General features: G+C 41.1%; 1 protein-coding gene across 1 annotated transcript in view; it reads right to left on the bottom strand.

The window, feature by feature from the left end:
• Window positions 1–5,092: 5,092 nt before the first annotated feature.
• LOC139736676 (pituitary homeobox 3-like) overlaps window positions 5,093–15,200 on the bottom strand; it is a 33,763-nt gene continuing 23,655 nt past the window's right edge. Inside the window, exon 3 of the mRNA XM_071647424.1 lies at window positions 5,093–5,638. Coding sequence (XP_071503525.1) covers window positions 5,093–5,638 — 546 coding nt within the window. The remainder of the gene's footprint in view (window positions 5,639–15,200) is intronic.

The following is a 15,200-nucleotide window of genomic DNA, read 5'->3' as shown; positions in this document are numbered from 1 at the left end:
TTTTTCCTTTATGGAGAAGCGATGGATTAAACTATGTGGTTGGATTCTCAGACGATAGCAAGGAACTATGTACCCTCTTCTCTCTCGTCTCCAGTTGTCATCCTCATCACGTCTACCCCGCATCACCACACATCGTCTCCCTTACTATGGCTACCATCACCATAACAATCATGAATATTTGATGTTCATCATATCTTGTCCATCGTCAAGTTACACATCTCACTCTCCAAAACACGGTAATATCTTAATTGTTGTGTCTATGGCTATTTTTTTTTCTCATCAATATGTGAGACTGAAGTAATCGAAAATGATGAATACACTAAAACAGTTGGTTAAATTTTGTCTCTTTTATTTCAGAACAAAAAACCGTCGATCATAGGGACTGAAACAAACTACTATCGTCTACATAGACTAAACAAACAACTCTTTGCTATCTTACAAGTATAAAAAGAATATGACAGATAAAAAGAAAGAACTAAACTACTATTGACAAACATGAGAATAGATGTAAAGGGCTCAGATAGGGCTGTGCTGCAAGAATACTTGTAATATTGTACTTTTGACCGCAACTATACGATGAAAAAAATATAAGTGGATGAGTGCGGTGGGATTGAAAGAAAAAAAAATATCATAGAACACATTGTATTGGCAAGTTGTTAAATGGCCGAAAACAATATTAGGCTGTGTTTGCAAGCAGCCCTATCAGAATATCATGGTGGTGTCATAGGAATTCATCTTTAAAAATTGTTCTTTTGACTTTTGCGGTGATCTGCCCTTTCAGATGTGATTTTGGGCCAATGCCACCGACGAAACTATCTCGACTGTCTTCTACGCACGAAACTCATTTCGTCAGATTTCAATCGTCAAGTTATCGTCGTCATCTCGCAGCCTTTTGCAGCTTTTGTTTTCTACCTCATTCCTATTATATAAACACAGAAAACAAATTTCAATAAAAAAGTAGTCGACATCGTCAATAAAAAGAAAAACAGTAATCTTATGCCGATAAAAACTGCCTTCATTTCTGCCGGCAAAACCTATTGCGCGTGCGCCTTTGGGTCGACTAGAAATGACAGGTAGGATAAGATATCGTCACCCGAGCGCTGGGCGCTGTCGAGCTTCTCCATTTGCCTTATTCCCCTCTCGCAGTTGATCGATGTCGAGACCGGTGTTTGACCGTCGTCACATCTCGATGCCGACCACCAGTAAGGGGGAGATCTTGACTTATGAACGATCGGTAACCGTCAAAAATCCCCCCAAAATGGTATTTTAACGCTAATGGGAGCACTGCACTATAACTTCGGGCCTAATAACGGCGCCGAAGCCGGCACAATCCGACGAAATTTGTTTATGGCACCCTCGTAAGCGGCCCATTTTGTTTGAATTCGTCAATTTCTCGGCGGCAGCACCTAGCCGACAAAAAAAAAGGAGAGTCATAGAATATATCGTGTACAAATAGCTACCCAAAATACTCTCTCCTATAGACTGTACGTCTTTATCAATATCTAGACCGCAGGAGAGAAAATAACAACAATGATATATTACGACTTCAAAGAGAAGTATAAGAACTTTGTTGAATAAAACAAAACTTTACGATGCTGACAACTTCATAAAAGTGCCAACGGGGATTTTCACCAAATCTTCTTGAGACTCGGATGCGCCCTGTGAGGTATTTACAAATTTGAATGGAAGATAACAACATTAAGTATACCTTTCTTGAGTCATTGGTCTTTTACACTTTCACTCTCGCCATAGCGAGCGTGTGTACGAAGAGAGAGAGAGAGAGAGAGAGAGAGAGAGAGAGAGAGAGAGAGATAGAGAGAGAGAGAGAGAAATATTATCGAATGCTATAGATGATAAAAGAACATGATATCTCTACATTACATCTTTGTCCAAAACCATGGTAAACGACTCTCGTACGTAGAAAGTGTAGTTAATGACCAATATGACTTATTAACATAAAAATGTAAAAGAAATACCTTGATTAAAAAGGTTACCAACATGATAAATACTTCAAGATTTATTTAGATATGTCTAGTCCTATACGATTGTGAATGTTGTACACTATGTTTTTTTCTTGTACAATGACGGCAAGAGCAACAGGCATCAAATTGAAATACATTTGGCAAACCATTCCCAGACCTGATGATAGAACATCACTAAATATTCCTGAATACAACGGAAACACATAATGAAATCGTTTTTGCTCAACTGTTGGTCAGTCTGTCTGCGTCGGATATCAACAAAGGCGCTACGGACACATTCCCGCCAATAACGTCAGACACTACATACGGGTATACTCCCCTTACACTCTTATAGTTCATAGCTATCGCCTGTATACAAAACCTGAAGTCATAATTCTGTTCATTCATGTATGACTGGTCCCTGTTTCTTCAACCATCGCAGAAGACCGCTACAGACGGTCTTCTGACGGCTTTGCGAAGAAAGGATGTGGGTTATGTGAGAAGAACTTCACGAGTGTATCAGAAGTGTCGAGTCGAGCACAAATTGGGTTTAACGTGATGAAGACATGCAAGCGAAAGGTATCAAGCATGTCAAGTGCATAATATTATTGTGTATTATCTTATTCATTCTCGGCAATGCAGGAATCACACTGTCACAAAGAGTAGCAAAACGAGTTTCATGGTTTTTTTTTCTTATACTTCAGAAGAAAAACAAAAATACCGATGGGGAAACAATTTATTGACCTCAATATCTATTATTATCATAATTTTATACACAATACACATTTTATATCTAAACAATTTTTGTTCCACAGTATGGTAAGGGCAGGGCAGAACAAAATATGCAACTTTCATAGTCTGTATTAAAGCTTCAAGACGAATGCCTCCTACAAAAAGTTTGATAATGATAATCATCTACCCCGTTGTGCAGGTCTGTTCTGTCTGGCTATCCGTTCGTCTGTAAAATTAGTTAGTTTAGTTGTGTACTAACTAGCTGAGCTAGAGGCGGACTGAGGGGGAGTGGATTTGGGGGGGGGGGGGAAGGAGAAGTAGGACGAAATAGAGGCGGGAGTTGGCGTCTGTACGCGGCTCCGAAGCCAGGGGTCGCCGGGGCTCTTTCGCCTGCCGAGTTCATGACAGTCTTTTTTCGGCGGCTTGTTCGCCCCGCTCCACCTTGAGGGCTTGGGATGAGAGTCTTAAATACGACGAACTGTCATCGCTTTGACATTGACAGTGGAAAAATAAACACTTGGGATGAGCGGGTGCAGCCCGTGGGCGAAAGTGCTCGCAACCTTTCTCTGAAATCCAGGAGGCATGGGGGTATATATCCACGGTGTCTGTACTGGGAGGATTTCTACTTCTTCTTTTTTTTATCTCATGTCGTGTGTGTCACAATGTTGGAGCGTATGTATAGGGGGAGCGCATCTTATCGCGTGCAAGCTTAGAGTGAAACTATGGTAACTGAGTACAGACTGCGAAGTTATGTTGTGTCATGATGTAGAGAGTGAAGATCTCCGCGTTAAAAGGATTAAGTTATGATTTATCATCCCGACACAGAAGTGAAGGCATCGCACTTAATGCTCGGATTTTTTTTTTAAAGTTCAATTGAAACCAAGCGCGGAGGAAGAAAATTGCGTGTAATAGATGATTGAATGTGATTCAAATCACAAAACTGAGTGAGTGGCCTCTTTTACATTACACGACGTGAGAAAATGTGAAGGATGTAATAGAGAACTGGTGTGTGGTGGATGTAGCTGTGATCATACTGACATGGTGATGATATCATCGATACTCCTGAAAGTGATGACGATGATGGTGTCTGAATGATAATAATCATTGAAGTTATAATGGCCGTGAAAATCATAATGATAATCATATAACTGATAAAAATTGTAATAACAATAATAATAGCACTAATCATCACCATCGTCGTCATCGTAACAATGATATTAAGACGCAGAATGACAGTAGTGATAAAACGAGATGGTAACATACAACTAATCATATTCTCCACAGATAGCCGTATCTATAATAAAAAAATAGCTCTTCAGAGGAACACATTCATCTCTCTTATCATTTTTTTTTCTGCACTGTCAAGTACATCCCTGTACACTGCGAGGTTAAAAGGGGCAATAATGGTAAAGCGATTTGCCCTATAACACTTGGGGCTGGAGGAATTAACCTTCTGAGAACCACTGTGCCTAAATGTTGTGCAAGTTGCGCAAGTTGCCATGGTGGTGGTAGAGTTAAGGTCAGAACGTCTGACATGTCCTGGAACATTTATACACTTATTTGTCCAAAGCTACGCTGACTCTATAGTTAACATTGTGAATCTTCTTTCTTCTTTTCGATTGTGTGATATTAAGGTACATCAATGCTATCAGTACTATAAGTAATTCGTTAGAATAAGATGAGAAAGAATAACAATGATTGACTGAATTCATAAAACGTGGTTCATTTCTTGATGCCGACTGAGCAAAGTACAGCTATTTTAAAAGAGCAGGGACACAAATTGTAAGAGTAATGACACTGCTGATGTATAGGAGGAATGTCCAAATCTGGGAAAGTCGTCCAGAAAGTGCCTCCTTTGACACTATGGTCTCTTCAATTCATTGGTCTATCATAGCGAGGTTCTTCAGAATACAACAGTGTTACTCGCCATAACCAGCCCAATTTAAAACTGAACCGTGTTCTTTTTGTCTCATGCAACTTCATTCTTTAAGAGTACGGACATTGACTACATCAAAAACGTAACTCTATCTTCTGCATGTGTTCTCGCCTTTGTGCTTGATCTGACACACATACCGCATTATAGTCCATGTGAGAAAATCACATTCTTGTGTCAGTCTTGGCGAGACCAAAACACGTATAAAAACCATGTTCATAGTTGTTGTTATTGTTTTTTTCAGATTCCTCCACTTTATCGTCGCTTGCAAACAACGTTTAGCTACGGCGATTGTACTGACATTCATCCCGTAGACGATACGGTCTTCAAGTATGACCCCGATGCAGGAGACATACGCTGCTAGACTCAGAGAGTTTGGGTCTGCGGCAATGAGCCAGTTCTTTCTGTGTACCTTTCCTTGCTTTTTCTGGACTGGAAATCGAATGCGGAGATGGGGGAGTGATATTCATGTTGTGCCGTTTAGCCCAGCGTACTGGCATGCCGAAAGCGTGGGACTCTGGCGGACTGGATACGTCAGTCCCGGGACGCTAGTCGAGTGGTGCTTCGCCTTTAGACGTAGCGAGGCGATGCTATTGGAGCACGGTTCTCGGTACATGTAGGGCGGACCCGGCGGCGTCGAGCCGTACGGGTAACTCGTCGCGCCCACGGCAGCGGCGGCGGCGTTGTTGAGCGAGTTCAGTTGCTGGCCGACGCCGTTGACCGGCGTGGCGGCGGGGAAGGTGGAGGAGATGGACGTCTGCGGGTTGAAGCACATCTGCTGACTGGTCATCGACAGCGGGTTGACCGTGTTCAGCGACCAGGCGAAGCTCTTCGAGCCGAGCGGGTTGGCTGTTTTGGCTGCTGCCCAGTTGTTGTAGGAGTAGCCCGAGTAGAGACCATCATCAAAGGGCTGCATCAGCCCGTTGAAGCCAGCTCCTAACCCGTTCTTCAGCTCGTGAAGTTGGTTACGTTCGCGTTTTCGCCACTTGGCGCGTCTGTTTTTGAACCAGACCTATTGGAAGTGAAAAAAGAAAGAAACACAATGCAATAATTTTCTCTTAACGATAAAAATGAGGCACAGCTTAACAGCAACACGAAAAACAGACTTCTGCTGTATAGCTCAAATCCTTAAATGGATAGCCTAAATCCCTTATATTATTCAATACCATCTGTTCAACACAGAAGCAGGAAAGATCATACAGCCAATGAATTAAGACTAGAAAAATGAAACGTTTCTTCCTCAAAATGAAAATGTGCGTCTCAGACTAACTTATTCTCCGTGTATAGCAATATCCTAGACGATTCCAAAAAGTCATTTGAGTTCATCTTATCTTCGTCAAGATTTGGAAGCTGCATTTAAAGAAAAAGGAAGAAAAAGATGAACGTATTTTTCCCTATACGCATCCACCACAATACTAAAAACTTTAAAAGTGATGAAACACTATCCTAACACGACAGATGTAGGGATTAATGTGCATTCTCGGGCAGGGGCGAGAAGGAATTCCCGAGCCTTCTTGAGACAACGGTAAGAGAACATTCATTCCTCCACAAGGCAACAAAGTAAACTAATATCCTTAACCCTCCACCATCCTCACCCCCCGAAGGGCTAAGGAGGTGCGCTTGTATATTCTTCGCTTTCCTGGATCTGGGCGACTCTTTTTGGTGCGGCCCATAATTGACAGAATCTGCTAATACCTTGCTCCCACCATTCGTCATGAAAAAAAAGGTCTTTCATCCGGTATTCATGAGGCTAATTCGAGGTGTGCGAGACACTCGATCCTCAGTTTCACCCCTCTTTTTCCTTTCAAGGGTATTTCAGGCCCCCTTTTGTTGGGACCGTTGGTCTCTTGAGCATGGGACCCCGCAAGTCACCCTCAAGAAGAAAAGAACCTTGCACGGTGTGTGTATTTTGATCAACACCATCGGACAACGCCACTTCCCATTCACCGCACACCACATTGACATACGGAAAATAAGAAAAGAAAGACAAATACGTGATGAAGATGAGAGAGAAAAAAAGAAGACAGGAAAAAGTGGACCACGGCTTTGCACTGGTAGCCGCACTAATAGCTACTCGTGTTTCCACACAGCGTGTTTACTTAGGAAATCGTACACCTCATTCGAGCGTCATTAAACGATTGTGTTACATTTGCAGTCGGAATTATGAATAAATTTCTCTGTGTGTTTATACCATTGCGGCGCAGAAGAGGAAATAGGGGGGGGGGGGATAGAGAGATACTAACTTGGAGAGAGATGCAGGGAGAAAATAAAAGAGATAAAAGGCTAAAAGAGAGAAAGTGAAACAAAAATGGGTATCCCTCGTTCATGCTTTGCAGGTTCCTATGATACGCCATTGCTTTGTCGCCTCGCCCCCAGGGGTCGAAACAAGCCACATTCAGGGGGATTGCTTCACATCGCGTATTCCTTTCTTCGTGAATTTGTGTGTATTTGGTGTACGTGAGTGTGTGCAAGCGTGTAAAGATATAATCAAATGTAAATCAGTTAGTACATTTGTACCATGTGTGTGTTTGCCGTTTATCTGTGTGGTTTATCATACGACAACAAGTTACACTGTGTGTGTGTAATTGTGTATGCAATAATGTCCACTCCGTATTTCTCTTTCTTTTTGAATGGCAACAACCTGTCGTCTGGAAGTGGACATATGGAAAGTGGAGGGAATGTCGCGTGCGTGCTTGGGCATACTGGAGAGAAACATATCACGAAACAGATGGATATCCTCAAATTCCTCCATTTCACGAGGGACTTGGAATGACAGTTACAGGCAAATCCCCCCCCCCAAAAAAAAAAATGAATAGACAAGAACAAAATAAAGACAAAATTATTTTGAAAAGGGTAACCAAAAAGGCCTACTGTATACAATTTCTTCTTTTTTTATACGTGCGCATGAACGAAGTACTATGATCGTGATAACATGATGTTGACTATCACTCAGGGTATTATGTTTGTATAAATTTATTTTGGTATGTTTGGGCACTTGTACCATGTACATGTATGTGTGGACATGGATATATATATATGATGGATATTACTTGATTAAAGCTAAAAGCAGTATGTACTTTTTTTTGGTTGATGTTGAAGAAAGCTGATCTACGTTTAGATAAATCATAAACTTTCATAATATATCGAAACACTGAAAATAGGCATGAAATTGAGTTTGATATCAGCTTGCCGAATCAGAATCAAAATCATCACGAAAGGATGATGCAAAACTCCTTGTAGTTCCTTTTTCCTGCCTAGTTTTTGATATTCAATGCGATCATTACATTAGATATGATTGTTGTTGTTGCTTTTCCTGATGAGTTGTTGTACCTACAAGTTATAATTGTACAGTGGCTCTTTTTTAAATTGATATCGGTCAACACAAAGACTATGTGGATTTAACGGGAATTGATGCGATTTCGATGAAACAATAATGTGATCCTCGCCTATTTTCCTCCACGCTTCCCTTCGCCAAATAGAACCAGCGAATTCTGTCGACGACCGCTGTACCTTTTTTTTTTTTCATTTTGACGGGGATATTGCGTCCAAATTCCATTTATGATATTATATGTGATCCCACGCGCCTAGCGCGCTATCTGCTCTCTTCGATCTCCGCTCTTTCTCTGGCGATAAATTTTACCGCCGATATCGTTCTAATCTCTCATCCTTTTTGGTTTCGGCTGCGACGAGAGGGTAAGCCAGCAGCTACGGAAGAGGAGAGAGAGTGGTGATGTAAAAGAGCGGAGAAGTCCACAGGGTGTCCAGACAAAAACCGCACACACTCGGACATTGTGAAGATCTTTGACAAGTGAATGAGATGGCTATAGAAAAATTAATCCACGAATAGATATGACAACCCAACCAAACCAAAGCAAACTTAATCATGAAATTTTGGCAGCTTAAAATCTCGCATAAATCCGCTAAACCTAATCGCGACAAAGTGAAGGAAATCATGCTTCGTTTTCTTTTAGATGACATGAAGTGTATCTGTGTAATTTTCTCATTCAAAAGCATTTTACATCCGCGATTTTCTCACTCTGTTTATAATATTTCAGCCATTTCTTCCGGGAGAATCATTCAGTTCAGTCGACGTTCAGTTGGAATCAAAATGCATCATTTCAGAAAAGGGCGCGATAGGAAAACAAAGAAAGAAACAAGTGAAACAAAGCGACAAAAACCAAAACAGTGAGGACATTATACTGGTTACGCATAATGGCGAATTTTCTGTTTCCAAGGAAACAGCATGGAAAACAGAAGTAAGAAGACACCCAAAGACTGAGAAATTGTGCATGAATGATGATTTGCCATCCGAAGTTAACGATACCATAATTGCAAAATAAAACAGAGAGAACCAAACGACTTCTAAAAACGTGTTTGACATGTTGTGGCAACATTTCTGTCTGTCTGTCTGTCTTTCGTCCTTTCTTCCTTTCTTTTTTTTTTCTGATCCTTCTTTCTCCTTCGCATGAGATCCAAAAACTGGGGGTGAACAGCATCGAGGTTGGGATGCGAGGGGTCACTCCATCTCTCCGAGCTTCTTCCCGACGTTTTCTGGGACACCGTGCCCACCCCGCTGGTTGTTCTCACATCAGTTCGCTGAGGATGAGTGCGGTAAGATCACCTTCTTTTCTTCTTCACCGACGATATGACGATTGATGCCCACTGCCTCGCTGGGATCTATTCGCCATTGTCGGCCGAAATTCGGCGCGGCGACCACTGCAACTCGTCCCCCAAGATAAGTCATGGTACATATAGGTATCCTATTCCTTCAAATTTCCGATGTAATTCTATTTTCCCCAAGAAAGAGATATGGTTTATCATAAATTATTTCATAGAATGTTTGTCCATGGATTGATCTAACTTATCACTGATGTCGATCCACGTGGACTTATTGCTATAGGAAACGAGAAATATAGATTATCAGTGTTGAATATTTTGTTGTTTTATTTTGTTTTTCATTCTTTCTGATATTTGAGAAGGCAACTAAAGATGGGACAAAGTTCATCATGAGAAACAACAAATTGCATCACAATGAGGTAATGGATTTTCATTGCTGTCTCTCCAGTTGGGTGGAGTTTAAAGCCAAAAACAGTGATGAGGTGGGATAACAACTAATACAAGGGAACGATCATGGAGTTTAGAATGTGCTACACGGTGGAATATCTTAATATCATTGGTGCGAATTTCATATCCTTTTGCAGAAAGAACAAGGAAATAAAGTTCATTTGATTTGGAATGTAAATCACGATGAAAAGAATCATAGGAACAATCGAATGACAGGAACAGATCTATGTCTTGGAAACGTTAGTGGAATTTGATTGTATTGAGCAGAGAGCTGGTAAAATAAAACTTGCGAAAGACAGAAAGAGAGAGAAAGAGATTTTAAGAAAAAGAGACGCTCTTGAAAGAAACACTCAAGAATTTCATCGGATCATAAAAAACGCTGTTGTCCGCTCGGACGTAATTCGTCGGTCGGACCGCCTTTGCGCAGACAAGGCTGCAGGGTCGCCTGAACTTTTTCGACAGGAGTAACTCGGGGACGTAAATGTTGATGGGTCGTTGAGGAGGCGGACTAGCCGTGGAATATGAAAACATCGTTAAAGTACAGGGCTCAGGATTTCTGGCCTTGAACTCCAGAGCTAAGGTGTTTCTAGAACGAGGCATCGGCAGAGGGGGAAAGTGGTAGGTAGGGGGTGAAGAAAGAAGAAAAAAAAAAAACGTAATGAGAAGGTATTCTTTCCTCTCCCCCTCCCTTCCTAAAATAAAGTTATCTTGATGTTGTAATATTATTCTTCATCGCCTAGGAGAGATTCTATACGAGATGGTTAAAACCCTAGTTTCTCTCCCACCACCACCCCCTCTCCTTTCTCTTTGGCTGAATAAAGACAAACGTGATAAACGGAATGACCTATATTAGTGTTATCATGCTCGGCTACTTTGATGAGGACGGAGCCGTTGGGGAGGGGGAGGGTGGGGCGTGGCCGAGCAGAGAGAGCCATTAACCCTTTCAAATCGACATTCTGAGATACCCGTAGACTTTACACAAGTTTCACCCGGTTCCCAACGGGCAATGAGTTCATTCGCGGCACTTTTCGGTAAGGGGTGAACCACTCTAGGGTGAACATACGATTGCAGATCAGTCCAAGTGTGCTGGATAAGAGGAGGAATGGTGACTGTAAAGTGCATTTGGTGATACATCAACACATTTGAAAGGCGCGCCACACGAAAATGCTCCTCCCCTCCCCTTTTCCATTGTGTCTACGTAGACACCTCTTGATTAGAGCAACATGGCCTGAGCTTGTAATTTGGAAGGCACTGATATTTGGTGCCTCGTTCTCTGCACATGTATACACGTCAGTCTGTATCTCTATAATTGTCAAAACTCCAAACATAATCAAAACCACAAGATATCATTTATAAACTAGACAAAGACATTTCCCTCTCACGAAACGAGAAGAAATAAATCGAATTTTTCGAGAAGGGAGGAAAAGTGCTTGCGAGAGATGGATATGAACGGTTCGTCCAAGGACATCAACTTTGCACACACAAAAAAAATAAATAAATAAAAAGAATGGCAGAACACGACTGATTAAGTGGGGTTTGACTCCTGTAAAATGATAGACAAATCTTTTGATTTGTTCTACGTAAAGTGCAAGGGATCGTAAAAAAAGGAAACTGATTGGCGTGGGGGGAGGGAGGGAGGAGAAGGAAGTAACGTCTCTTTTATGGCGCCTGTTATACCGACTTAACAATTTAACAATTCTCGGATCTCTAACTGGCATCTATTGTGACCGGCGTAACGCGTGTATGCCCGTGTGCATGTTTGGTTGCCTCGTAATGAGAGATTTCAGTAAGCCCTTTTACCCAAACCAAAATTCGATTTTCAGGTCTAATTGTTACTAAACACGACCACAATCGAGCCATAATGGGGCCGTTGATTAGATTCAAACGTCACGGCGCTGGACGCCGTTCCCCCCTCGCCCGCCGTGCCTACACACCGACAAATCGGAACAAATGGCACTCCTGATTTCGAGCTGCCCTTTTCAAAGGACGATCAGGTGATGGGATATAGATTCAGGAAGTAAAATGTCTCTCAGACATGTCATTGTGGATTTCTTTTCTTTTTGGTACAAGTTTCAAAAAAAGTTGCCGCGGGCTATTTAGCTTCACGGTGACTTTACGAATGTTTACTTCGTTTTGCCCTTAATTGAGTCAATAGCTGGCGAAATTGCAGTACTTTGTTTGAAGACGAGTGCGGCTGCACTGTATTATGAACAGATAATTTTGTTTAATGTTTGCGATATGATTTATGGGATTTGGAAGGCACTAAGCGGAAACAATTGTACCATCATTTCTTTCTTCTCTGTTTTCATTTTTGTGAAGAAAAAAAAAGAAAAAACCGTCAAGGCAACAATGAGAACAAATTCTTGAAGGAATAGATCGCCGGACACATGTCAGACAGAAAATAGCCAGTTTGATTGGAAACGATACACTTCTGTCTGTGTCGCGCTGGATTATAATGTTCATCGCCGACTTGCAGGCGCGCCATTGAGGAAATTATTTGATTTTAATCTAGAGAAGGACACCTAGAATTAGTTTTATTCATACATTTATGTCGAGACAAATCTCTTTCGAAAAATCTTAATCAAACCCAAACTTTTCACTTCAGTGACAAACCATTGTCCATTATGACCGCACGTGTCAGATGCGTACCATAAGTGTTGTTGTATTTAGGCTTTTCAGCTTCACAAAGAACTAGTTAACTTTTAATCATGTTTCAACAACGCCGTTTTTTACGCGTTTGGGGTTACGGTGTATATGAACATTTAGATAATAACTATACTCTCTTCGCTGGTCGCTGATTGCAAACAACATGACATACAACGGCTGTGCCATGTTAGACTCCCTGGCCTTTTTTTTTTTTTGTCTCGTTAAAAGTAAGGCTTGATACGTTCACTTGCAATAGGCCTATTACATTTGTATCTACCTGCGTATATGCGTTATCATCATGACGGAATTAATTCAATATACAAGCTCAAGTGAAGCGCCACTTCCTCAGATTTGATTTTGTTTTTGGTATCAAACCCTTCAGATTACAAAACGCGCATCCAGTATAGAGGGAAACTCGACTGGAAAATATTGTCTCCATACATACCCTGGTTAGTCAAATCGTATGAGAAACGTGTTAAGGTGAACGTAATTCAAGTGTACTTGGAGACTTTCAAAATTGATTACTCGAGTAGGATGGGTAATATTTCGACATGGCACACTTACAAACGGGTTGTGGTACCAGTCTGAAAAGGATCGTGTACGGGAGGTATGTAGCATCATTAGCGAACGAACCTGTTGCAGACACGATAGGTCATCAGTTCGCATCCCTGGGGAATCTTTTGATGACAACATCAAGCCTTAGCATGTCTGGCCACTGCCTCTAAGAACCGTCATCATTTCATTCGTTACCATGGATACAAGAGGGTAAAAAGGATATAACGATACTAATGTATGCTCCTGTATATCGACTGGAAAGAGGAAGGGTTTAAGAATTTGGGGGGGGGGGGGGGGGCTAGGGGAACCTTTTCCCGGTTCCCTTTGGCAGGTAAGACCATTTCCCACCAAGTGCTCAGACCACATCGAATACCTAACAACTTGAATCGCCTCGGAGCTTTAGGCTTCAACCCTTAGCATCACACTTTACACACATTATCAAAAAATAAAAAGGTATACTATATGATTCAAGACAAAAATGACTCCTAAAATAAGCATGACATATCCATGGAGCTTAAGACTGAAGCTAAAAAACAAAAACAAAAACAGAATGTCATGGTTTGTTTCGGATTATTTTACCTTAAGAGGGATGAATACCTTCAAATTCAACAGAAGCGTTGTAGGTTCAAACTTTGAAAAACGTGGGAAGCGGGAGGGGGGCGGGATGATACTTTATATCCTGCTTTTCCAACATGATCATTCTGAGCTATGACCTCTCATTTAAGTGGGCAATTCTACCATTTTTTTTTCTTTATACTGTGACTGAACACAGGAACTCATACACATTCATTGGTGAATGTAACGGTTTGCTGATCTTATTATTGTAACGGGTTTACCATATAATGGGGGTAAATTGCTCCGGACAAATGGAAACTATATACTTCTGAGCATTCCATGGCTATGGCAGTTCGAGTATTTTCGTCTCGTATCCAGAAGAAAAGGCTATTGATTCCAGAAATGGGAGATCTCAAGGTAGCGTGTTTAACTGGACTTAATAACTATTCAACAAGCCTTCCGACTATCATTACACGGATCCAACAGTGAATGACCGAAATAATTTTAGAGTAGCTATTGATTATATCATTTCTACAGTATAACCTGAACAAGTTTTGATACTGCATAGAGAAAACCAGAAAAGAAAGCGAAGAAAAAAAATTCGACACTCGTCATCTAAGCTCTGACAACAACAGTAAAAACAACAACAACAACACACAAACAACATACGAGAGTTGTGTATTTCCATTATTGATCACATATTGAATGAAGGGTGGGACGATATTATCTGAGTAACCCCTGTGAGACCGTGGTCCTATATTGCACTCTGCTGCCAGCGCTTAATCCCCAGGAACCATTTTCCTTTCAATATCTACCTCTTCATATATATCTCTTTCTTTCTTTCTTTCATTCTTTCTTTCTTTCTTTCTCTCAGTTTCCTCTTTTTGTCTTCCTTTTGTTTGAGAAGCCATTGATTCCATATGTCTGTCATTCCATAATTAATTGCTGCCGGATTCTAAAAAGATGTAAGTCGCTTCCCCATTCCATAAATCAAACTTCACGCTACCACGTTGCATGAGTAAAATAAAGAAAAGAATATATAATGTATATGTAGAGAGAGAGAGAGAGAGCGCTCGCAAAGAGAGAAAAAAAAAGATGAGTTCATAGTTAAAAGCCTAAAGAGGAAAAGAGACAACCGAGCATTCACCAGAATATTCACCGAGAATATCCTTTGGATCCGACTGGTGGGGAAGATTTATTGAGACTCCCCTGGAAACGCCACTTCGACTCTATACAAAAACGAATACCATGGATATCACCTAATGGCGTGGTATTATCAGGGGCATAAGGTGAACAACAAAGGGAACCCCTCGCAGGTCCATGTTCCAGGCGCTGCCAGAGTTTTTTTTTTTTTCTTGGCGCTCTTTGTCGAACGTATCAAGCCGTGGCAATGCACTGTATGGTTAAACAGACACACATACATAAAAGTTCGTCAACGATGGAGCCACATTGACCTAAAAAAAAGAAGAGGTCTGGAACGAAGAGGAAAGACAGAAGGAATAGATAGATAGATAGATAGATAGATAGATAGATAGATAGATAGATAGATAGATAGATAGATAGATAGATAGATAGATAGATAGATAAAAAAGAAAGAAGAAGAACGAGCCAGGGCAAGAGATGGGAAGAATGGAAGATGTGGTAACAGAGCAGTTGTTTATAGGATAAGATGATTGCGAAGAGCGCGTAAGCAGGAATTTGAGAAAGGAGCATTAAAGTTATGTGAGAAATAGTGACACCATTTTCTGTCTCAG

This window comes from Diadema antillarum, unplaced genomic scaffold, assembly GCF_040938485.1.
Source record: "Diadema antillarum isolate AM-2024a unplaced genomic scaffold, OU_Dant_1.0 seq00000661_RagTag, whole genome shotgun sequence".
Lineage (NCBI taxonomy): Eukaryota > Metazoa > Echinodermata > Echinoidea > Diadematoida > Diadematidae > Diadema > Diadema antillarum.
Note: the sequence above shows the minus strand (reverse complement) of the source record. Positions and strands in the feature narration are given on the sequence as shown.